Consider the following 26,468-nt stretch of genomic DNA (forward strand, 5'->3'; position numbering starts at 1 on the left):
CGACCAACCATAAGGAACACTGTCAAATATATCTCATCGTGGAACTTGAAGAATTTCAAAAATCTTTGCTTGTATTCCCATTGCGTTTACCACCCTATTCTAGTACATTTCACAAAATGATGCTTTTTTTTTTTTTACATTTAATCAATCTAATTCAATATTAAGTATATTTATAACATTGCAACCATTCTTTTGCGTCATCCAATCATTCCTCAACCAGGTTTTAGTAAAGTCATCATTTATTGTTTTGTTGTTTCTAGTCATTTTTTTCCACTGTATATTTATTCTGGCGAGTAGGGGCGAGGTTAGATGGAGGGAGGGAGCGACTGAGGGACCCGGTTAGTCCGAGAGAGAGCAGGCTCCGCGCTAAACCTGCCGGGTTTAACGCGGAAGATCGACGGTGATTTCGTTGCCCGGGTCTGGGAAGCGGTGGTGAAGATGGAGGAGGAGGAAGCGGTGGCCGGAGCCGTAGCCGTAGCCAGGAACAGGGCTTGGGCTGCTCTGGAGCCGGAAGAGGGCGCGGGCCAGGCGCCGATGCCGGGACCTGGGCCTGGGCTCGGACAGGCCGCTCCGCCGCCGCTCTCCAACTGGCAGGCGACCCAGAGCTCGGTGCGGGAACGCTTCGCCTTCCTGTTCAACAACGAACTGCTGAGCGACGTCCACTTCGCGGTGGGGAAGGGTCGCGGGGCCCAGCGCTTCCCCGCCCACCGCTTCGTGCTCGCCGTCGGCAGCGCCGTCTTCGACGCCATGTTCAACGGTGGCATGGCCACCCGCTCGGCCGAGGTGGAGCTGCCCGACGTGGAGCCCGCCGCCTTCCTGGCGCTTCTCAGGTGAGGGTTAGTGACCTGTCGGCCGATCAGTGGATCACCGACCGCCATTCATTGTCGCTTCACATCATTGAGACTCGGTTTCAATGTCCACCCCGAAAAGATGCCGGGATTGTCATTTGAGATTAATGATTATTTATCAATAAATAAGAGATGTGAAGCCCACTTTGATATCTGCTGTTTATTAGGGCAACACAGTGGCACAGCTGGGAGAGTTATTGCTTCACGACAGTAGAGACCCGGGTTCGAACCTGACCTCGGGTGCTGTCTGTGTGGAGTTTGCACGTTCTCGCTGTGACCGCGGGGGGTTTCTCCGGGTGCTCCCGTTTCTTCCCACATCCCAAAGTAGTGCGGGTTTGTGATTAACTGGCCCTTGTAGGAAGTAGGATAATATAGAACTAGTGTCGATCGATGCTTAGCTGTAACAGTCAATTAATCATATAATCAGAGGTGGCCGCTCTGGTTTCAGAGCTGGGCTTATCACCATAAATTAAATAACCGAGGGGATAAGAATTATCTGTTTAAGGTTTTACCATACCTGTTGTTCTTGTATGGCTAGATACCGATGTTTGATCTGTTTACATATAATCACAGGTGTTTTGATTTACGAGAAAGTGCTGCGGTAGGCGAAAACATACACATTGAAAATTACATTTTCACTCTTTTCAATGTCAAATCCATAGCTCGATAACCCAGTCATAAAATCGAAACATTGAACCATCCTAAAGCTCTTTGGTTAGTTATCAGGAGTTATAAAACGGTTCAATGCACAAGAGTGCTCATGTAGGAAAAAAAATCTAATTTCACTTTGCAATAGGTTGGGCTGGTAATGTATCAGGTGACAACGACAGTGGGTTGGGGTTATGTTTGATGATGTAGAAACATAGAAAATAGGTGAAATAGGAAAATAGGCCAATCGGTCCTTCAAACCAGCACCGCCGTTCAATTTGATCATAGCTGATCATCCCAAATCAGTACCCCGTTCCTGCTTTTTCCCCATATCCCTTGATTCTGTGAGCCCTAAGAGCTAAATCTAACTCTCTCTTGAAAACATCCAGTGAATTGGCCTCCATTGCCTTCTGTGGCAGAGAATTCCACAGATTCACAACTCTAGGTGAAAAAGTATTTCCTCATCTCAGTCCTAAATGGCCTACCCCTTATTCTTAAACTGTGACCCCTGGTTCTGGACTCCCCCAACATGGGGAACATTTTTCCTGCATCTAATCTGTCCAATCCCTTAATAATTTTATGTATCGCAAAATGCTGGAGTAACAATAGACAATAGGTGCAGTAGGCCATTCAGCCCTTCGAGCCAGCATCGCCATTCAATGCGATCATGGCTGATCACTCTCAATCAGTACCCCGTTCCTGCCTTCTCCCCATACCCCCTCACTCCGCTATCCTTAAGAGCTCTATCCAGCTCTCTCTTGAAAGCATCCAACGAACTGGCCTCCACTGCCTTCTGAGGCAGAGAATTCCACACCTTCACCACTCTCTGACTGAAAAAGTTCTTCCTCATCTCCGTTCTAAATGGCCTACCCCTTATTCTTAAACTGTGGCCCCTTGTTCTGGACTCCCCCAACATTGGGAACATGTTTCCTGCCTCTAATGTGTCCAATCCCCTAATTATCTCATATGTTTCAATAAGATCCCCCCTCATCCTTCTAAATTCCAGTGTATACAAGCCTAATTGCTCCAGCCTTTCAACATACGACAGTCCCACCATTCCGGGAATTAACCTAGTGAACCTACGCTGCACGCCCTCAATAGCAAGAATATCCTTCCTCAAATTTGGAGACCAAAACTGCACACAGTACTCCAGGTGCGGTCTCACCAGGGCCCGGTACAACTGTAGAAGGACCTCTTTGCTCCTATACTCAACTCCTCTTGTTACGAAGGCCAACATTCCATTTGCTTTCTTCACTGCCTGCTGTACCTGCATGCTTCCTTTCAGTGACTGATGCACTAGGACACCCAGATCTCGTTGAACATCCCCTCAGCAGGTAACTCAGCAGGTCAGGCAGCATCTCAGGAGAAAAGGAATGGGTGACGTTTTGGGTCGAGTCCCTTCTTCAGACTGATGTCAGGGGAGGGGGCGGGATAAAGAAAGGATGTAGTTGGAGACAGGAAGACAATGGGAGAATTGGGAGGGGAAAGAGAGGGACAGAGGAGCTATCTGAAGTGTTTAAATCCCTTAAGAATTTTATATGCTTCTATAAGATCCCCTCTCATCCTAAATTCCAGTGAATACAAGCCCAGTCAACCCATTCTTTCCTCATATGTCAGTCCCGCCATTCTGGGAATTAACCTGGAGAAACCTATGCTGCACTCCCTCAATAGCAATAATGTCCTTTCTCAAATTAGAAGACCAAAACTGCACACAATACTCCAGGTGTGGTCTCATCAGTGCCCTGTACAACTGCCATGCTCTTTAACTCAAATCCTCTCGCAATGAAGACCAGCATGTCATTAGCTTTCTTCTCTACCTGCTGTACCTGCATGCTTACTTTCAGTGATTGATATACAAGGACACCCAGGTCTAGTTGAACCTCCCCTTTTCCTAATCTGACACCATTCAGATAATAATCTACCTTCCTGTTCTTGCCACCAAAGTGGATAACCTCACATTTATCCACATTATACTGCCTCTGTCATGCATCTGCCCACTCACCCAACCTATCCAAGTCACCCTGCAGCCTCATAGCATCCTCCTCACAGCTCACTCTGCCACCCAGCTTTGTGTCATCCGCAAACTTGGATATGTTGCATTTAATTCCCTCGTCTAGACCGTTAATATATATTGTAAATAACTGGGGTCCCAGCACTGAGCCTTGCAGCACCCCACTAGTCACTGCCTGCCATTCTGAAAAGGACCCATTAATTCCTACTCTTTGCTTCCTGTCTGCCAACCAGTTCTCTATCCATGTCAATACCCTACCCCCAATACCGTGTGCTCTAATTTTGCCCACTAATCTCTCGTGTGGGACCTTGTCAAAGGCTTTCTGGAAGTCTAGTTACACTACATTCACTGGCTCCCCTTCATCCATTTTACTTGTCGCGTCCTCAAAAAATTCCAGAAGATTACTCAAGCATGATTTTGAAAGTCCAGATACACCGCAGCCACTGGCTCTCCCTTATCCATTCTACTCTCCGGGATTGTTTAGAGAGTTGGCAACCAATGTTTGGTGTCAGCTTTTCAAAAGGCAGACACATGGAGCAAGCTAAAGGCTTGTAAACTTAACACCTTTTATGATCTTTGGCTCTCTTTAAATTAAAATAGCCACAACTGCATGTGTTCAGGGATTCTCTCAGTGATCAGTTGTATTAAAGCATGAACATGAGGTTAACTGTTCCGAGTAAGATTGTGAATGGTGTGAGCTGGATATTTAATGAATCAATCATATTGACATGAATGGAATCAAATTACCCACTGACCGGTTCAATTAAAGTTTTAGCATTGTACATGTTTTATTTATTGATTTTGCAATGATATTGTACAGAGCACTCGTGCAAAGTCGGTGATCAAGTAACAGGTTTGGCGAAAAAGATCTGAAATAACTTGATAAGAGAGAGCTGTTGTAATATTGATGACAACTGAGCTTGTTTGTGTTGGACTGAGTGCTTATGGAGTGAGAGGTTATCTAGGAATCTAGTCCCACCCCAGGGCTTGAGCATACGAGCATGACTTTGTTCTCCCAGTACAGTACCGAGAGAGTGCTGTGCTGCCTGAGGTGTCCTTATGCAGATGAAACACTGAGCTGAGGCCCCAATCTGCCGCACACAGGCATAAGTCACCTTGATTCTAAGAGGCTGTTGAAGAAACAGAATAAAGATGTAAAAAATATTAGGAAAGTAGGACAACATAGAACTTGTGTGAATGGTTGTCATGGACTCGATGGGCCGATGGGCTGTTTCCATGCTGTAGATCTAAACTAAACTGAGGAACAACAGGAAACACCTGGATCAGACATTGTTATATTGGGCACAGTTCAGACCTGAGGTATGTTGCTCTGTTGCAGTGCGGATCAGTGGAGTTAGAAATAAGGTTTGTATTTTAGTTTAGCTGAATATATTGCTGGCATTTGAATGATGGCCCAGGAAAATATTAGTATTCTGTAATTGTGAATCTCTGTTATTTCCATTTTGCAGATTTCTGTACTCGGACGAGGTGCAGATTGGCCCTGAGACTGTGATGACCACTTTGTACACAGCCAAGAAGTATGCAGTGCCAGCCCTAGAAGCTCACTGCGTGGAATTTCTCACCAAGCACCTGAGGGCTGACAATGCCTTCATGCTACTCACCCAGGTGATTAACACTAGCATTGGCTGGATCTTCTTTCAGCCCACGGTATCTGAACCAATGGCAAAGAAACTGCAGCTAAGAACCCTGCTTGCTACTCAGTGGTGTTTGGCATCCAATGATAATAACTAATAAGATAACTTAGTCCTGTGACCATTCATACTGAAGATCTACTCACACCAAATCTACTCACACCAAACCAGGATACTGCACTTCATTACCCCCACTTATCCAGCACCCTCCCTCAGATCTCACCCCAACAACTGTGACCCTACCCATTAGCCCCCCCCCCCTCTAACCCCACCCCCCAACACCCTGGAAGCTACCCCACATCACCATGCAGCCCTTGGGACCCTGCCCACCATCTCCTTCACTACACCAATACCCTTGAAACTTTCCCACACCATTCCTCTGGATCCTGCCCATCAATCTTCCTCCTCCAACCAACATACAGAATTCACGCCATTCTTCACCCCTTGGAGCCCACCTCCACCTCGAACACTCAGGAACCTGCCTGTTCCCACCCCAGCTGCCGGGACCATGATTTTCTACTCCCATTTCCCACCCCTTCCCCTTACATGGGCTTGCTGGTTAAATCCACATGGCTCTTTCAGCACATATTCCTCCTTTGCTAGCCTATGTGTCTGCTTACAGTTTATTGCGGTACAATGAAATTTGATTGCTTTCCAAAGCTCTTTCGTTCTCATTACTTAACTCCATGTTTCAGGCACGATTGTTTGATGAGCCGCAGCTTGCCAACCTCTGCTTGGACATCATTGACAGAAACGTTGCAGATGCCATCAATGCAGAGGGCTTCACCGATATAGATCTAGGTTAGTGACTAATGTTCCCCATGAAAGTTAGCTCAAAGGTTCCCTTTAGCTCAGTGTCAGCGAAGCAATCCAAATGATAACTTTGGCAGTTATCACTATGCAAAATGTAGTGCATGGCAGTAAGGATACCTGTGCTAGAATTCAGTGAGTTCTTCCCTCTGCCCACCTTCACTCTCTCACACATGTACACACATCAGCTTAAAATGCAAAAACGAAATGAATGAACAGAAATTGCTATCAGTGACACTTAGCACATGTGAATCAGCTCTTGGCTGTTCACCATCTTTTCCCTCATGTTGCAGCAAAGTCCAAGATGACAGTGTTGAGGGAGCACTGTACGCTACCAGAAGGGGTGGTGCCAAAGGACCACTGTGCTCTCAGAGAGGAGATGCTGAGGGTGTGTCCCACTGTGGGAAGGGAGATGCACAGGGAGTGCTGAAGTGCCACAGATGCTGTCTTCCAAATGAGAATGTTTCATGGCCCTTTTTGCTCTTCTGGAATGGAAGGATGAATTGACCCTTTGGTTTAAAGAAAAGCAGGTTAATTTTTCTGAGTGGAGGCACAAGAGACAGCAGATACTGGAAACTGAAGGAACAAAAGGCGAGCAGCAGCCGGATGAAGGACCTCGTCGACAAGCATTGCCTGACCTGCTGAGTTCTTGCAGCTGCTCTTTTTTTTGCTACTAATTTTCCTCACTACCCTGCATAATATTTATTACTCAATTAACAATGCAGATGGTTGGCTCTTAGCATCATGGAAACTTGCTATGCAGAATTACGGTGATGTTTCGCACATTACAACAATGACTAGACATTTTTTTTTAAATAACTTGTTTGTATGGTTTTCTGGAAAATTCTTTGGGCAAGATGCTGCTGCAGAAATGCCAGCTTTTCCAGTAATACATCGCTTATGCACCATTAACAGAGATCTTGAAGGCTTAGACCATTTCCTCTCCCTCTTCTCACAGACACGCTGTGTGCAGTGCTGGAGCGCGACACGTTGAGCATCCGTGAGATCCGGCTGTTTGCTGGAGTGGTCCGCTGGACAGAGGCAGAATGCCAGAGGCAACAGCTGCCAGTCACTCCGAGGAACAAGCAGAAGGTGCTGGGAAGAGCTGTCAGTCTTGTTCGATTTCCACTCATGACCATCGAGGAGTTCTCTGCAGGTCAGCATGAGTTGAACTGATCTTGGAGATAAAGACTATGTAATGGCCATTGGAGCGGAAGGAGATAGCAGCATCACACCGAGTGGGTGGGTAACCGTGAGTCAAACCAACCAAGAGCCAAGATCCAACAGTCTGTTACTGGGGTCAAACAAGCCCGGTTGATTTTTGTTGATGATTAGGTTATTGGGACTGGGTGTCAGGTTTAACTAAATTACCACGGAGCCTGCTTAGATTATTTCACAGACCAGAAAAACTGATTGACCCTATGCTGCAGTTATTATGTTTATCGATTAAAATTTTTAAAATTAAAAATCAAAAAGATTTTAAATCAGCGGTTCGCATGATTTCTAAGCACCCTGGATTTGAAATGTTGCTCTGTTTTTAGGGATTCTGGTGAACTGCAATGGGGCAGTAGGTTGGAAGGTTAAGGTCACTGAATAACTTTTAAAAAGAGTTAGTTAAGTAACTAATTGGACACACTTAAAAGGAGAGAGCTGAAATGTAAGGCTATTTGGAAACACTTGGGCCTCCAACGCAGTGAAATTCTTGGAATGTGGACCATGCTATTGGTGCAGTACTAAAAATAATCTGTGTGTGTTCTCTCTGTTCAGGACCAGCTCAGGCTGGGATACTGTCTGACCGAGAGGTTGTTAATCTATTTCTACACTTCACCTTGAACCCCAAACCACGGGTGCAGTACATTGACCGACCGCGTTGTTGCCTGCGTGGCAAGGAGTGCAGCATCAACCGTTTTCAGCAGGTGGAATGTCGCTGGGGCTACAGTGGAACAAGTGACAGGATCAGGTGGGCAACCTACGCTGACTAGCACACCTCCTGTGCAGCTCCACAACTCTCTGGCTGTCATATGCCTAAGCATGCTGTGCTTTGCGGATAGTCATTTGCGTTTGGTATGGTATAAGCACAGGCCTGATCCTGCCCTCTCACGCCAACTTCAAGCTGGCTGGCTGCCTGGTTGACCATTAGCAGCAGGAAACCTGGCTAATCACTGTTGTTGAAGTCAATTTTAAATCAATTAACTCCCAACAGAGTGGGGTTGATCCTGTGACTCTGTTGGTCCTGGTCACAGTTTGATATTTAAGATATTAAAGCAATCAGGGGATTTGTGGTCAGTGCAGGAACAGTAGCGCTGAGTTGGATATTCAGCCATGATCTTATTGAATGTTGGACCTGGTGTGATAAGCTGAATGGCATACTCCTGCTCATAGAGTTTCTCCAGCCTAGATTTAGGACCTACTGCCCACCATGTCTATCTATACTGATCCCACTTGCCTGTGTTAATTGCATATCCCTCCATGCCATGCTCATTTATGATGCCTCTTGAACATTGTTACTGTTTCTGCTTCCACCACTTCCTGTAGCAGCTCATTGCAACCAACTACATTTTGTGGTTTACCCCTCAGATCCCCTATAAATCTCCTCCCACCCATCTAAAATGAATGCACTTTAATTTTAGAATCCTGAACAATAGCTTTCCTATCACTGACATGAGGCTCTGGATTATTTCTATTTCCCATCAAAACAAGAAACAACATTGGCTACTTTCCAGTCCTCCAGGACCTTGCCTTTATATAGAAAGGATTCAAAGATCTTTGTCAAGCCCCACACATTTTCCTCTCTTGCCTCTCTCAATAATTACCTGGGATAGATACTATCAGGGCCTTGGGATTTATCCACTTTAATGCTTTTCATGACTTGGATTTCAGTGAGTCATTTGATAAAGTTTCTGCTGGTAGGCTGTTCCAAAAGATTAAGATGCATGGTATCCTAGGTGACTTGGTAGTTTGGATTCAGAACTGGTTTACCCATAGAAGACAGGGTTATGTTGGAAGGGTGTTATTTCTGGCTGTGGGTCTGTGATCAGTGGTGTTCCACAGGGATCTATGCTGGGACATCTGTTGTTTGTGATACACATAAATAAATTGGATGTAAATATAGTTGGGTAGGTTAGTAAGTTTGCAGATGACGCCAATATTGGTAGAGTTGTGGATAGTATGGAAGGAAGGCTGTTGGTGGATACAGCAGGGTTTAGATCAGTTCCAGAAATGGGTAGAGAAATGGCAGATGCAGTTTAATCTGAGCAAGTGTTGTAGAGCAAAGGGAACTAGGAGTGCAGGTACATAGTTCCATGAAAGTGGGGTCACAGGTTGATAGGGTGGCCAAGAAGGCTTTCGGCACATTGACCTTCAGTCAGAGTGTAGAAGTTGGGAAGTTATATTACAGTTGTACAAGACATTGATAAGGCCACATTTAGAGTATTGTGTTCAGTTTTGGTCACCCAATTCAAGGAAAGCTGGAAAGAGTGCAGAATACATTTGCGAGGATGTTGCCAGGACTCGAGCGCCTGAGCTATCAGGAGAGGTTGAGTCGGCTAGGACTTTATTCTTTGAAGTGCAGAAGTACTTATACTTGCAGGTGATATTATAGAGGTGTAAAAGATCATGAGAGAAATAGATAGGGTAAATGCACAAAGTTGTTTACCCAGAGTAGGAGAATCGAAAACCTGAGGACATAGGTTTAAGGTGAGGGGGAAAGATTTAATTGGATCCTGGGGGCAACTTTTTTACACAAATGGTGGTAGGTATATGATTATGAATTTAAGAGAGAGTTAGATAGAGCTCTAGGAGCTTGTGGAATCAAGGGATATGGGGAGAAGGCAGGCGCGGGTTATTGATTGTGGAAGATCAGCCATGATCACAATGAATGGCGGTGCTGGCTTGAAGGGCCGAAAGGCCTCCTGCACCTATTTTCTATGTTTCTATGTATATGGAACGAGCTGCCAGAAGAGGTAGTTGAGACATTTGGATAGGTACATGGACAGGATAGATTTAGAAGAATTTGGGTTAAATGCAGGCACGTGGGACAAGTGTAGATGAAGCATGTTGGGCTGATGGGCCTGCTTCCATGTTGCATGACTCCATGACTCAAAAGTATAATGTGTTGCACTTCGGGTGGTTGAATATAAGGGGAAAGTATGCAGTTAATGGCAAGACCCTTAACAGCATTGATAATCTCGAGACATCAAGTCCATAGTTCTATGAAAATGGCAACACAAATAGATAGAATGGTAAAGAAAGGATATGGTATGCTTGTCTTCATCAGTCAGGACATTATAAAAGTCAGGAATTCACACTGCAGCTTTCTAAAACTTTAGTTCAGCCGCATTTGAACTGATGTGTGTAATTCTAGTTTCCCCATTACAGGAAGGGTGTGGAGGCGTCGAAGAGGGTGTGAGGGTGTGTGGTATGCTTGGCTTCATCGGTCAGAGCATACAGTATAAAAATCAGGAAGTTATATTACTGCAGAGGGGGGGGGGGGGGGGGGGACCTGGTAGACATATGTAATATGAGAGGCATAGATAGGGTAGGCAGTCAGAACCTTTTTCCCAGGATGGATATGTCAAAGACTAGAGGGTATCGCTTTAAGCTCAAAGGGGTAAAGTTTAAAGGAGATATGTCTGGCAGGTTTTTAACACAGGGCGTGGTGGGTGTCTGTAGCACGCTGCCAGTGGTGGTGGAGAATATAGATATGATGGTGGTATTTAAGAAGCTTTTAGATAGATTCGTTGATATGGAGAGAATGGAGGGGTATGGATCACATGCAGGTAGAGAAGATTTGTTTAACTTGGTATCATGTTCGGCACAGATATTGTGGCTGAAGGGCCTCCTCCTGTGCTGAGCTGTTCTGTGTTCTATATTAAAGCTTAAATCTACAGGAATGCATTTTGAAAGTGTCTGGGAGGTAACTGCTTTTCCCATCCTTATGTCTAAAGATTTTCAGTGACGAGAAGAGTGTGTGTCGTGGGCTTCGGACTCTATGGATCTATACATGGGCCAACGGACTACCTGGTCAACATACAGGTGTGTGAGATTTCCTGTGGCCAATCGGTGATAACACAAAATATCTTATGTACAGTGAGATTGTAATAGTCTTTAATGTGGGGAGGACATCAGACTGTTGTACCAAGCCCCTACTGTAATCACAATGTCCGAAATGTTTAAAATATTATGAATGACTTTGTTCTGTCCCTTTTTTGTGGGTATTGATGCTGCCATTTCGTGCACTGGGGGGGCGAGGCAAGATTTGGTATCTGGTGATTGGCTGCGCAGGAGCTGATGCACAGTGATTGGTTGGGCAGGAGAATGGTGATTGGCTGGGCAGGAGCCAGTTCATGATGATTGGCTGGGTAGGAGCATGGATACCATGTGGGAGCAGGTCTGGGGAGTTTGGCTGCTCAGAATGTACACTGAGTGGCGAACTGGGATTTTGCGATCATTGATAATTCATGTAGGTTTTTGTCCTTTGTTTCAGATCATTGAAAATGATAATGCAACAATAGCCCAAAATGACACTGGATTTTGCTGTGATGGATCTGCAAGCACGTTTAGAGTCATGTTTAAGGAGCCTGTTGAGATATTGCCAAATATCGTTTACACCGCCTGTGCCACTTTCAAGGTACCATTCCTTGTCCTCAAGATCCTCACAGGCACTCTGCTTCCAAACTTGCCCTCGCGCATCATCCTCACAGGAAATCTTGCCTTCCGTTACTTCTTGGAGCCAGCTCCAGGAATGACGAACTTGTTCCATCTTTACTTCCCTCTTCTCCAGAAAGTGTTCCCAGATTTGATAAATGCAAGTCTGGCCAAGGCCCTAATAATGGATCGTTTGCAAATCTGCAGTGTGCTTGAGTGCAAGGGTACATTAAACTAATCCTGACATTTAATTACACGTCCTTAAATGCCTTTGAGAAGGTGACATTGAGCTATCTTTTGAACTGCTGTTTCTTGAGGTGTGGGTATAGCCACGTTGGTGTTAGGGATTCTACCTGGATACTTTACAGCCCAATGGTATGAAGATTCAATTTTTCATTTTCGGGTAACCCGCCTCCTCCCGCACACATAGAAACATAGAAAATAGGTGCAGGAGTAGGCCATTCGGCCCTTCGAGCCTGCACCGCCATTCAATATGATCATGGCTGATGATGGACATTTACCTGTCCATCTAGTTTCTCCCTTTGTTTAACTTCCCCAATCTCTCTCCCACTTGGTTTCATCTGTCTATCATCCCCTCCCATCTGGTTCCATCAATCACCAGCTAGTTTCTATCCTATTCTCCCTCACATTGCTTCAAACTGGCAATTTCTCCTCTTCCCTCTGTCCTGATGCAGGGTCTTAACCCAAAACATTAACGTTCACCTTTAGCCTCCACTAAATTCTTCTGTGCCACTGCACTACCCTAAATGCAAAGATTACAAGGCAGATCACTTAATAAACGATGTAAAAATTAGTTTATGGCAAGAATTGACAGGCGATGGTGAAAATACAATAAAATTAATGCACTATAGATGAATCCTTTTGTGGATCACCATTTGTGTTGTACATCTCAATCTAACCGAAGCACAATATCTGTGCCGAACATGATACCAAGTTAAACAAATCTGGGTCACTATTACCCCTCGAGCAGCTCCTGACACAGCTTTCTCTCTTTTGTCCGTTAGGGGCCTGATTCTCATTATGGCACCAAGGGATTGCGGAAGGTCCAACACGAGTCGCCCGTGACTGGGATCAACACCTCTTTTGTCTTTTTCAATGTGCTGGGGAACAATAATGGAACATCAGTGGAAGATGGGCAGATCCCCGAAATCATCTTCTTCACGTAGCATGGCTTGGAGCACAGGAATTCAATCTCACAGAGTCCATCTGATTTACGCTGGGATTAGTGCTTTCTGTTTCACTGCTATTTGTTGATTTCCTCCCTTAGAGATGATGCTCATCACAAGGAAACGGCAGTGAAATTATAGCCAGAGGTAACTTAATGTGAGCTCCTCCTAATTTTCAGTTTACTGTGGGGCTAACAAGTTCCCATGAAGTTTGGCAGAGAATGCTGAGTGGGATATCCCACGATAGACCAGAAAGCATTACCAGTTGACTGGATTGCCTATGTTCCCATTACAAGTAAGCAGGACATTCAGCACCACAACATTGTGTATGAAGAACTTCAAAATGGATGCACTTTCTGCCATAGTTGCACTTTGTTGTCTGATAGGGTTTCTGTTCCTCATAGAATTATGCTCAGATTGCATTTTCTACTGATCTAATTATTTTGATCCCTGTTACTTCTTGCTACTTCCCGTTGAGAGCTAATCACTTGCCAGGTACCAGGTGCTGAAGTTGCCAGAGGTGCCTACTGACCATGGTCCACCTATCGCAAGCTTCAGACAGAGCGGGAAAAGAGCATCACTCGGTGAATCCTAAGTGTTAATCTCTCTTCCACCACTACTTCACTTATTGCCACCTACCACAAAAGTGCCTTAACTTTGTTTATTGGTCAGGGATTTGACGTGTGGCTAATTTACTGCGACTGGTCAGGGGATTAAGAAGCCACCAGTGAGATCAATCTAGGCTGCTTAAAATATTATTTGTGTAAATTAAATTAGAGCTGAGAAATTAAAGGGTCATCATAGAGGTTCCTTGCATTTATATTATGTCTATTGTTGAAGACTAGATTCTTGTTTTTATGCTTTATCTGTTGCATTCTTTCACTTCTAATTGTTATAACTTTCTGACAAATTGCTTCTGTAAAGATTTATTTATACAAAAATACTCTTGCAAAGGAAAAAAATGCTGGTAGGATTTTAAACATTGTTTAATATAAAAGAAGTTCTAATTCTCTAAAGAAAGTTCTATAATCTCTAAAGAATATTTCATGTCAAGTGGGCACAATTTTAAAATTGGAGTTAAATCTTTGTAGATGGAGTTAGACGTGGGTGATGTCAGGAAGACCTTACACAAAGGCTAATGGAAATCTGAAATTCTCTACCACAATATGACTAAGAATACTGGAATATCCCAGCTCTGCCACAGAAACAATGATTTTTCAATAGCGATCAGAGCTTTAGAGATATCTGTTAGACATCTCTTTCTAAATCAGGGGAATCTCTTTTTTTAATATATTATTCTTTTGGTAAAATGGTAGAAGTGCTTGACTTGAACTGCATACCAGAGATATAGTATAAAATTAACCGACAGTTGCAGGAGGGACCAGCCATTTCAAACATGCAATTGATATGTTCCAATACTAACAAAATCATCCTAACCTGGATATGGTAGTAATCCAGGGCTCCAGGGCATGATCTGACCCAAATCTAAATGTTTTTTAAGCCAACGGATAGTTAGGTCTGAAGAAGGGTCCCGACCCAAAACGTCACCAATTCCTTCTCTCCAGAGATGCTTCCTGTCCCGCTGAATTACTCCAGTTTTTTGTGTCTATCAGTTAGGTCCTCTCTGGCTTGTGAACTGGCAGGGTGATTTAGGCACTTTTTTATTTCAAGTTGTAGTCCAGGTTCTTGGGCACAATATTTGGTTATTGACTACAATATTGGATGGGTTATACTGTGCCAGTAATTACTTGAAATTTGTTGTGTGTCTGTCACTCGTGGTTCATCACTGCAGGATAAATCAATTTACAGGACAAGTTCTAACTCAAATCCCAGGCGAAAGGAATTAATGCCACAAGCTTTCGAGTCCAGTGAAGATCCTTTGTAGATGCAAGAGACAGCTAGAGTTCTGAGTGTTCAGACAATGAGGGGGTGGGAGGTGGTTCTGGACAAACTCTAGCTCAACTCAAGGTGGGTATGATGAGCCAGCTGGAGGAAGAAAAGACAAACTCCAAAATAGTTGTTTTTGCTTTTCTGCAGGGTGAATGGAATGCAATTTGTAATCTCATTGAAAGTCAAATAATTGCAGATAATAAAAATCCCAAATAAAGATAAAATGCTGGAAACACTTGGGAGGTCAGGCAGCATCCTTGGAAAGATCTGAAATATCAACTCTTGTCTCTTACCAGTTATTGGGGGGGGCTGGAGAGTATGGACATGCTTAGACACAGTCATACATCAATTTCCCTCCTGGGATAAATAAAGTTCTATCGTATCAGAGAAAGACTCTTTGGCCTCCCATGTCTATGCTGACCATCACATACCCATTTATATTAAGAGTACTGACAGCGTTTTCTGCTTTTATTTGTAATCTTACTTCTCCAGTATGTGATCCTGATTATTTAGAATATATGGAACAGGTTGATTCATAGTGTGTACGAAGGAATTGCAGATGCTGGTTGAAACCAAAGATAAACACAAAATGCTGGAGTAACTCAGCGGGACAGGCAGCATCTCTGAAGCGAAGGAATGGGTGATGTTTTGATTGATTTAGGTTGCTTGATAGGATGATCAACTGTCTACCAGTCCCATTACAGGCCACGTCAATTGGAATGCCAGAAAGAGAACAATGAAATGAGAAACGTTCCATGCAAGGTGGGCACCACTGGAGTTGAAGGCAATGTAATTTACAAAACAAAAAGTACTATACCAAGGAGTTTAGCTGTAAATCTACGCTCAACTCTTGACTTTTTTAAAAAAAGATATAGAAGATGCTGAAAATGCTCAGTAAGTCAGGCAGCGTCTACGGAGAGACAAAGTTTCAATGTACTAAAAAGGAACTGTAGATGCTGGTTTATACCAAAGATAGATACAAAGTGCTAGAGTAACTCAGTGGCTCAGGCAACATTGCTAGTGAAAATGGATAGGTCATGTTTCTGGTAGGGACCCTTCTTCAGAGTTAATGGTTCAGGTTGATGATCTTTCATCAGAGCAAAACAAGGATTTGGGGAGAGCATATTTTGTTTGAAAATAATTGACTGGATAATAATAATAATAATCCTCTATTCGTCCCACAATGGGGAAATCTGCAGGGTTACAGCAGCAAAGTGGATAGCAAAAATAGATAAGCATGCATTAAAAATAAAACAACGATAATTATCTTTATTTACTGGTCTGCTGGGAGCAGTGCTGGTTGCGCAGTCTGAGGGCAGCAGGAAGGAAGGACCTTCGATATCTCTCCTTCATACACTTGGCGTGAAGAAGTCTGTCACTGAAGGAGCTGCTCAGCGCAGTGATAGTGTCCTGCATTGGGTGGGAGTCGTTGTCCAGCAGTGATGATAGCTTTGCCATCATCCTTTCTCCCACCGCCTGCACTGAGTCGAGGGGGCATCCCAGGACAGAGCTGGCCTTCTTGATCTGTTTGTCAAGTCTTCCAGTCAGCAGTTGAGATGCTGCTTCTCCAGCAGACCACTCCATAGAAAATGGCTGATGCCACCACAGTGTCGAAGAAGGTCCGCAGGAGTGCCCCCTGCACTCCAAAGGACCTGAGTCTCCTCAGCAGGTACAGTCTGCTCTGGCCTTTCTTATAAAGTGCATTAATATTGTCAGTCCAGTCCAGTTTATTGTTCAGGTAAACACCCAGGTTTGTTAGAGTCCACTCTATCAATGTCCATTCCCTGAATGTTCACCGGTGTCGAGGGGGGCCGTGGCTGCCTTTGCGGAAGTCCATCACCATCTCCCTGGTGTTCTCCGTGTTGATCTGGAGGCGGTTCCGCTGGCACCAGCCCACAAAGTCCTGGGTCAGTTCTCTGTGCTCCCTGTCATCGTCATCTGTGATGAGGCCAACAATGGCAGAGTCGTCAGAGAACCTTTGCAGATAGCAGTTGGCTGAGCTGTGCATGAAGTCCGCAGTGTACAGGGTGAACAGGAAAGGAGCCAAAACGGTTCTCTGCAGAGCCCCTGTGCTGCAGACCACCATGTCAGGAACACAATTCCTTCAAATAGTAGTTAGGAATGCAATTGCCAGGAAATAATTTTAAATAACTACAGATATGAGGTGAAGAAGGATCTTAATTGAGTTTGTATTAGTTATTAAAAAAGTAATATGGGAGTACTGGAATGTTTGGTGATAAATTCCTGGCCCTCACACTTATGCGGGAGATGGGTATAGTGGATGTACAGGTTGTGTAGATTTTGGAACAAGTCCCAGGTAGCTAAGAAAACCAGAAATTTAAGGAAGGAGAGAGAGTAAACATAACTACTAACCAGTTAGCCTGACATCAGTAATATGGAAATTGCTGGAATCTGTTAAGAAAGTAGCAACAGGGCACTTAAAAAAAGAATAATAGGATTGAACAGAGAAAATGGGGAATGATGAAATGGAAACCATGTTTGACACATTTGTTGAATTTTATTTGAAATTGTAACTTGCATAATTGATTACGATGCATCAGTTTTAATGTATTTTGACTTTCAGAAAGCCTTTGCACAAGATTATTAAATAACAATGAATAATATGGCATTGGGGATAATATTGTTGTGGATGGTGGGTTAGTTAATGGATGGAAAACGGATTTTTGGATTGGGATGTTGTGAGCAGGGGGGTACCATAGAAATCAGTGCTGGTTGTTCACACCTCCATCATTGATTTGGATAAGGGAATCAAGTGTTATATATGTAAGCTTATTGATGATACAACACTGGCTGGTTATAACCAAACAACCATTCCCTCAATGTTAATAAGACGAGGGATCTAGTCATCGACTTCAGGAAAGGAGGTGGTATACATGCATCACTGGTGCCAAAGTGGAGAATTTCAAGGTCCTAGATTGTTGGGTATGGGAACCTGATTTAATATGAAATGACTTTTAATATGAAATGACTTGCGCGATTGTACGCATGTGCAAAGGAGACTTAAGATGGCGCTAACATGAATACAGGCACGTTTGAATACTTGTGTGTGTCCGAGATTTATTCATAGTCCAATTACAGCACAAATACACAACAATTTGGCGACGAGGATGGGATTCCTCTAACGGGAACAGATTGCGGTCATTTTGAAGTTTTCGCACGATCGAACATGAAGTAAATGACGCGGTATGTAATTGGAAAATATGGAACGCACGTTCACGAGTGCAAGTCAGCCCATCGATGCAACCTATCGTACAATCAGTGCTGTAGCCCTGCAGCGCAGCACATAGAGGCAGCCATAGTCAGCAGAACATCAATCGTGTTCGCTTGCCAGTAATAGCTAAGCCACCCTATGTAGGTGCCGTGCAGCCCAAGGCCCAAGTTCAGCCGCCGCCATTTTATCCCCAGCAACTGCCACTGACGGCGAGTATCCGAGTATCGGAGAGCAGAGCAGCGACGGTGATCACGGTTAAACAGTGTTGTTGTGAACCAAGTATTAATAGTGTAACCGTGACTAATCCAATTGTTGGGAATGTGCCCCAGTTAGAATCTGGTTATATTTTTGAGGAATGGACTGAAATCTTGGAGGCATGGTTCACTTCAAACGATATCACGTCAGAAGAGAAGAAAAGCGCATTGTTCCTTACAGGTTTAGGAAGCAAAGGTTATCTCACCCTACGAGCATTGCTGCAGCCAGCTAAGCCTGCAAGTAAAACGTATCAGGAATGTACGGATGCTTTAATTGCTCATTTCTCGCCAAAACCAACAGAAATAGTGCAAAGGTATCAATTCTATACCTGCACCCAAGCGAATGAAACAATCCCTCAGTTCATAGCAAAGCTTCGACAGTTAAGCGAGGGGTGTAATTTCAAGGAACTGGAGACTAAGCTGAGAGACAGATTGGTGGTAGGGTGTGCAGACGTGAACATCCAGCGGAAACTGTTAGGTACACAAAAATTAACCTTTGAGAATGCAGTCAATATGGCGACAGCAATGGAGGTTGCCAAACAAGATGTAGAGCAGATCCAGAAGATTGGAAGGCCTCCAGAGAATACTACCTCTGTCAATCAGCTTCAAAGGAAGGCATTTGAGCTACAGAAGACAAGGAGTGAACCAAGGACACCCAAAGACGAGGGTCACTACTCTAAGAAATGCTGGAGATGTGGTGGCAGCCACGAGCCAGCGAGGTTCAAATTTCAAGATGGCAGGTGCTTCAGGTGCTCTGGAATGGGTCACACTAAGAGTCAGTGTGAGGCTGTTAGAGCCTACCAGCGGAGGAGAGGACAATCTCAGAAAAAAACAAACCACTTGGAGGAGGCAGCTTCGAATTCATCATCTCCAACTCCACGCATACCTCGGCTTACTGGGGTATTACAGGAAGTTTACACCCAACCTGTCACAGGAGATTGCACTATTGATTCAGATGTTGAAGGCAGAGTACAGATCAGCAGATTCAAAGAGTGGGAGGAGAAGCAGCAAGCCTGATCCCATTCAAATGGGGAAAGGAACTAGAGCAGGCATTCCAGAGATCCGAGCGTCTTCTGCAGAGTGACAGTGTGCTGACGCATTACGATCCAGCCAAACCCATCCTGCTCCAAACGGATGCAAGCCCCTATGGCTTAGGTGCTGTGATAAGCCACGTTGAATCAGATGGACAAGAACGCCCGATAGCTTTCGCTTCACGCACTCTCAAGCCCAGCGAAATGAACTACGCATAATATGAAAAGGAGGGTTTATCGATAATCTTCGGACTGAAGAAGTTCCACAAGCAGTTACATGGAAGGTCTTTCACCATTGTGACTGATCACAAGCTGCTGGTGGGACTGTTTGGAGACCACAAGCCGTCCAGCCCGATGGCCTCTGCTCGCATAGCAAGATGGCATATGATCCTGTCTGCCTACAGTTACAAGATAGTCCATCGAGAAGGCAAGAAACACCAGAATGCAGATGCGTTGTCGCGCTTGCCGATCCACGAAGAGGACTCTTCATGGAATCATCCGGAGCTCGCCGAGCTTGATGAAGCACCAGAGACACACATCAACATGCTCACCGATCTGGACACAGGCCCTGTTGATGCACAGGAAGTGAAGAGAGCCACCAAGAAGGACAGAGTTCTCTCCAAGGTAAAGAACCACATCATGGAAGGATGGCCAAGTGCAAGGAATCTTCCAGAAGAAGTAAAGCCCTTTGCCAGCAAGAAAGAAGACCTGTCAGTGGAGGATGACATAATCCTGTGGGGACCACGAGTGGTTATCCCAAATAATCTGGAGATAAGGACTAGAATCCTTGAAGAACTTCATAGCACGCACCCTGGCATTGTGAAAATGAAGGCATTGGCAAGATCATACGTCTGGTGGCCAGGAATCAACAAAGAGTTGGAACAACAAGTGAGAAGTTGTCCAAGCTGTCAGTAGAGTCAGCATAGTCTTGTTGCAGCCCCAATCCATCCATTGGAGTTCCCTGAGAGACCGTGGAGTAGAATTCACTGTGATTATGCCAGCCTCGACAATGAGAATGTGCTGATTGATGCTCACAGCAAATGGATCGAAGCCATGCAGGTGAAACATGCAACAGCAGCAACAACAGTGATTGCCCTGAGGCGGTTGTTTTCAACTCATGGGTTACTAGAAACGGTGGTCACAGGCAACGGTACGCAGTTTGAGTCTGAAGAATTTGCCAAGTTCCTCAGCAGCAACAACATCTGCCACATTCAAACATCGCCCAAGCACCCGTCCAACAACGGACAGCAGAAAGAGGGGTACAGACGGTGAAAGCAGGTGTGAATAAAGGAAAAGGAACAGACCTGGAACTAAAGATCCAGACGTTATTGCTGACGTACCGAGTCACACCTCAATGAACGACTGGAAAGTCACCCAGTGAACTGATGTTCAGAAGAAAGATCTGCACTAAACTTGACAGTCTGCGACCCGATCTCAGCAAAACTGTTCGAAGGAAGCAAGCCTCAATGAAATAGGCAGCAGATCGAGGAAGGAAGAAGCGAGTCTTTGATGTGAATGATCATGTCATGGTCTAGAACTTTACATCAGGTCCCACTTGGCTTTATGGAATGATAGCAGAAGTCATCAGTGAAGTCCTGTACAATGTAAAGTTGAGTGAGGGAAATCGTTCGTCGTCATGTCGATCAAATGAGAGCGTACTTGCCAAAAGGTGACGAACACACCCACTTCCAACAAAGAGAAGTGGTTCAACCAAACTATCCACTGATAGGGCAACTCCAACCGTAGGTGTAAATCCTGGAAGCACTTCAGAGAGGGACGAACATTTAATCCACTGTGATAACAAAACATCACAACCAGAGCCGGATATTGACGAACATTTAATCCACAGTGATAACAGCACAGCCGGAGCCAGATATTTCGGAACAAATGAAAAATCCAACATAGACAGATAGACGCAGGTCTAATAGAATTACAAGAACACCAAAAAGATTTGAGGATTATGTTCTGTATAAGTGAACCTACTTGCGCGATTGTTTGCATGCGCAAAGGAAACTTAAGATGGTGCTAACATGAATACAGGCACGTTTGAATACTTGTGTGTGTCCGAGATTTATTCATAGTCCAATTACAGCACAAATACACAACATAGATGTAAATGTCATTGATACTTTGTCCTGGTTCAACCACATTGACACCGCAGCCAAGAGAGTACACCAACCTCTACTGTGGAGATCTGTCCTTTTCCTTTGTTTCAGCCACTATATTCTGCATAAGCTTTGCAGCATTGTGTGCTAGGCACATGCTAGAGGCTCTCTCACTTTCTTTCCCACACCTGCTTGAGGCTACGTAATCACATAAATGCTGAGCTTGCTAAAGTTAGTAGTAATCAGTAGCCCTAGACCGCAGAATGTTCCAGCTCGTCTTCAGGAGACAAAAACACAAATGTATAAAGAACATAAACAATAAACACCACACCAACTAAAAACCTTGAACAATAGCATGTTAGGACCTTATATGGGAAAACTGACTTTGTTCCAACTCTCAGCCATATAAGGGAAAACTGACTTAATTCCAATATTGATTGGTTGTGCTAATTGTAAATAACTGTATTCTGCGGTTTGGGGGATAAAAGGGGCTTCATTCTGGGGGCTGGTGTGACATGTTTCCACTGGCCCCGGAGTCCGCAACTCTGTGTGAGCTTTTAGAAACTTGTCCGAGATATCTCTAATAAAGTAACAGGTAAAGACTGTGCCGTTTCTGATTATTGTCATCCAACTGACTGCGAACGCGAAGGCGAACTCGACATTTGGTGGCAGCGGTGGGATTCCACAACAAAGATCGATGCATAGTGGCTGAGACTTGAGGGCACGAGGATCGAAGAATGGTGGAATTGGCCAGTAGAGTGAGTATTTTATTTGGCCACTCTATTTTCCCCGTCTTTGTGACTCCTCTATGACCCACCGATCACCACTGATGTGTTAATCTGCGTGACGGAATTTCGGGGGTCAGTTGGACGGACAGGTGGGTAAGGATTTTTAGGAAGGATCGTTGAGTCTAAACGGTAAACGAGGGTTAAAGGCCCTGAGGTTTCAATCCTCTAAAGATTAAAAAGGTCTAACGCGTTAGCAGCTAATAAGGTGTACCGTGTCTCATTAGGGGACATAGAATAAAAAGTATAATAAGACTCAACCAATAATGATCCTCGGGTAAGGATAGAGCATAAGTGTGTTAATTATAGAGCATAAGTGTGATTTGTGTATTGTGTGTGTTGTATGTAAAGAGTTAAAATTAAAGAGTTGTATATCAGGACAAGGGAGTACTTCTCTGCCTAACACCCAGCCTTAGACCGGTTGTTAAGAGGGGAAATCCCCCACGCGAAGGTCAGGACCCTGAAATGGGTTGCCAAGGCACGAGAGGAAACTCAGGGAATATACAACTCCACTACAACTCCTTTTACAACAAAATTAAATTATAGAGCATAAGTGTGATTTGTGTATTGTGTGTGTTATATATATAAAGGGTTAAAATTAAAGAGTTGTATATCGGACAAGGGAGTACTTCTCTGCCTAACACCCAGCCTTAGACCGGTTGTTAAGTGGGGAAATCCCCCACGCGAAGGTCAGGACCCTGAAGTGGGCTGCCAAGGCACGAGAGGAAACTCAGGGAATATACAACTCCTTTTGATTATACAAATGGGGAATGTAATAGATACCACCTCGGACGTCAGGTCCCCTCTTAGCCTTATATGTGATAAGCTCCCGGAATATGCTAAACGATTCCGACTATTATCGGGGGCCCTCAATAAGAAACTAGGACCTACTGTGTGGCCATTAGGGGGGTCAGATGATGTGGAGACTGTCCAAAAAGCCCAGGATCTTATCTGGACCCGAAACCGCAGTAAGGAAGCAAAACTTCTGATCCAAAAGTGGCGGGAGTTTTGCCAAGAGAAAAGGGATAAGGAGATTTTATCTAGTTGGCAGGACAACGCTGTAAAACTGGGCATTAAGTTGACAGACGAAGGAAGCCCTAAAACTGTTGATATTTTAGAAAAGGAGGTGGGAGAAGAACGGAAACGTGCGACCGTAACTAAACAAAATAAAGATGTACAATTAAAAGAATTGCGCAATTCAATGGCTGGCATAGGTATTGGGGAGGATGACGACTCCATATGGGACGAGGGTCTATTGTATCTCACCCTTACTAGCCAAACACCACCTCCGGTTTTGAGACTCCCAACCGGTGGCGGGCTTCTCTATCCCAGCCTTAGAGGTTTCCAATCAGGAATTCAGGACCATGCTCAGAGCCCCAGTGCACCCCCTATATATCCTACCGTTGATAGCCCCCCTCCACCTGGCTATACAGATGTGACTTTTCACCGAGGACCATGTGAGGGGACAAGGAGTAAAGATCATCCGAAAATGACTGCAGATTCGAACACCGCACTCCCGCAGCATGTACAGTCTAAACGATCGATACGTCCCAGATCAGGGAGCCACTCTCATAAGGGGGATACGGACACAGACTCGTCTGGGTCTAGTGATGAAGAAGATACTAATCGGCAACTCCCTGTACGTCATGTGCCAAATCCAAGAGCCGGGGTAGTTCTGCCCGGTGGAGGTGCAGCAGCACCCAATACCATAGAAGTGTACATTCCTTGGAAACCGCATGAAATTGTTTCCCTCCTTAATGGTGCTCCGGACAGAAAAAAATCCCCCCAGGCATTCTGCGACTGGCTACGTACTACAATATCGGTGTATCAGGCTGATAGCAGAGATTTATGGTCCCTGGTCAGACAGGTCCTGAATCGAAAGGAATGGCTGAAGTTTGTTGAGATAATAGGGGGGCATCAGGATCATGCGGCTATGGCAAATGTTGTCGGTAATGCCCCAAATATGAGAGAAGATACCATCATTAACGCCTGTCATGGGGTCCTCAGAAAACCCATTGATATTAATAAAATCCTGGACACCAAACCAAAAAGAAATGAGCTGACTTTTAAATATTGCTCTAACATCAATCCTGCTACATTTCTCGAACAACCACCTCTCGAACAAGTAACCTCTGACCATGATTGTCTCCAGTTGATCCAAGAAGACACTAGCCCGCGGGCTGATCTCTCCGACACACCGCTCATCAATCCTGATCTGGTCATGTACACTGATGGCAGTTCCTCCCTGGATGAGCGCGGTCAGCATCTCTCTGGCTATGCAGTAAATACGGACAATAATCGCCTTTTAGAATCTGGGGCTTTTGATCTACCTGTGTCTGCCCAAAAGGCCGAGCTTTATGCCCTGATTCGGGCTTGTATTATGGGGGAGGGATTAAGCGTTAACATATATACAGACTCTCGATACGCTTTCGGCGTGGTGCACGATTTTAGCCAACTTTGGAAGAACCGGGGATTTCTCACTTCCTCAGGCACTCCTATTTCTAATCAAGCCCTCGTTTATACCCTCCTCTTAGCCATTCAATTGCCCCTAAGTATCGCTGTTATTAAATGCTCTGCCCATACCTCTGGCATATCCCCCGTCGATCTCGGAAATCAAAATGCTGACCTTGCAGCCAAACAAGCTGCAAAAAGTAGGACAAATGTTGTATCAAAAATGATGAGATTGTCCAATAACCCCCCCCCCAAGGGACGGTCAACCTCTGAAAAACCTATGCCAACCATCCAAGAAGTACTTCGGTTACAGGAGGACGCTCCTGATGTAGATAAGGATTTATGGGTCAATTCTGGTTGTAGAATTGACGAAGTGACGGGGCTATGGACCACACCTGTGGGTCAGACCTGTATGACTGATCCAATAGCCCTATGGGTGGTTGAATGTATCCATCTGGCCATTCACTGCGGGGCACGAGCAACAAGCTCATTGCTTCTTAACACCTGGTGGCACCCTCAGCTCCAAGAATTGGCATCCCGTGTGAGTGCACGGTGCCTTGTGTGTCTCCGCCATAACACGGGTCAAGGGGCCCCGTGTTCCCCGGGCAAGACCCCTCTGCCCGAGGGTCCCTTTGAGACCCTACAGATGGATTACATTGAACTTCCACGGTGTCAAAGTTATAAATATGTACTTGTTATAGTTGATGTCTTTAGTAAATGGATCGAGGCTTATCCGACCTCTGATAACAAAGCCTCCACGGTGGTTAAAGTGTTACTTAAAGAAATCATTCCTCGTTTTGGCATTCCTGCTCGCCTTAGTTCTGATAATGGTCCGCATTTCATTGCAGCAGTTAACAAGGAAATGTGCGCCCAGCTGGGCGTACATCAGCAACTACACTGCGCGTACCGGCCACAAGCTGCTGGCCTAGTCGAACGAGCTAATCAAACTTTAAAAACCCAACTCGCTAAACTAATTGAACAAACTGGTTCTTCTTGGCTAAAACTGTTGCCTGTAGCTCTTTTTCAGATTCGCACTACTCCCGCAGGTCGGACTGCCCTCTCGCCTGCGGAGATCGTTTATGGGCGGCCTCTCCGCACTCCTTGGACTGATGCTTCTCCGGCTCCGGTGCATTTCCACCATATGACTGACGAAATGACCACTTATATTATTGCCCTAACTAAAGCTTTGTGTTTTGCTCCTTCACAGGTTCGCGCTGCCTTTGGTACTCCATTTGTCAATACTCCCCCTTCTCCAATCACGCCTGGTTCTTATGTCCTTATTAAAAATTGGACTAGGAAGTTCCTTGACCCATGGGGGGAAGGACCTTTCCAAGTACTTCTTACAACCCCCACGGCTGTCAAGGTTGAAGGACGATCGGCCTGGGTGTATTTACATCACTGCAAATTGATTGGACAGGCCGATCAAAAGGAGAAGGAGGAAAAGTCTATTGGGAAGGGTGGGAATGTTTAAGTCAATATATCTCCTGTTTTGTAAGTTCTTGTTTATGAATTATAAGTTTTTGTGTTTTTGAATCTTTCTATGAGTCCTTTGTCTTTCAGACTAATCCAGATTAACATACATAATTATGGGACACGAAGTTTTATGTGGCCTCTTGGGGTTCGCCCAGATTATGAGTATGGCCGGGATACTCTGGCGATGTGATCCCGGACGTAGCAACCGAGTTTTCCACCTTTGTAGAAACGATGTGATGATGTGTGATGACGATACACCAGAGGCTACGGGATCTTGGAATGTCACCAAGTATAATTACTGTAACGGAGTCCTACACCAGGATACCAGGAGAGTACTCCTGAGATACCGCAACAGGTGGGGATTTGCCCTGTTTGTTCCAGGTGTGTCGCTTCGACTTCATTTGTCCACGGGACGGCGACAAAGAGACCGGATCATGCTCTCATG

At 44.8% G+C, this 26,468-nt stretch overlaps 1 protein-coding gene across 1 annotated transcript; it reads left to right on the forward strand.

The window, feature by feature from the left end:
* Positions 1 to 244: 244 nt before the first annotated feature.
* On the forward strand, positions 245 to 17,738 carry LOC144608851 (BTB/POZ domain-containing protein 1-like). The gene is made up of 8 exons (XM_078427030.1): positions 245 to 830; positions 4,977 to 5,133; positions 5,855 to 5,960; positions 6,928 to 7,125; positions 7,737 to 7,929; positions 10,916 to 11,003; positions 11,455 to 11,598; positions 12,641 to 17,738. Exons 1-8 carry the CDS (start codon positions 439 to 441, stop codon positions 12,800 to 12,802), a joined length of 1,440 nt encoding a protein of 479 aa, XP_078283156.1. The 5' UTR covers positions 245 to 438; the 3' UTR covers positions 12,803 to 17,738.
* The last annotated feature ends 8,730 nt before the right edge of the window (positions 17,739 to 26,468 follow it).

The sequence above is a fragment of the Rhinoraja longicauda genome, chromosome 33, assembly GCF_053455715.1.
Source record: "Rhinoraja longicauda isolate Sanriku21f chromosome 33, sRhiLon1.1, whole genome shotgun sequence".
Lineage (NCBI taxonomy): Eukaryota > Metazoa > Chordata > Chondrichthyes > Rajiformes > Arhynchobatidae > Rhinoraja > Rhinoraja longicauda.

Excerpts from the sequence above, each read along its gene's own strand:
- LOC144608851 (XM_078427030.1), top strand. The coding sequence starts at position 439 with ATGGAGGAGGAGGAAGCGGTGGCCGGAGCCGTAGCCGTAGCCAGGAAC. Across the intron at positions 5,134-5,854 it reads CCTTCATGCTACTCACCCAG|GCACGATTGTTTGATGAGCC; the intron begins GTGATTAACACT and ends TCCATGTTTCAG. Across the intron at positions 11,599-12,640 it reads CCGCCTGTGCCACTTTCAAG|GGGCCTGATTCTCATTATGG; the intron begins GTACCATTCCTT and ends TTTGTCCGTTAG.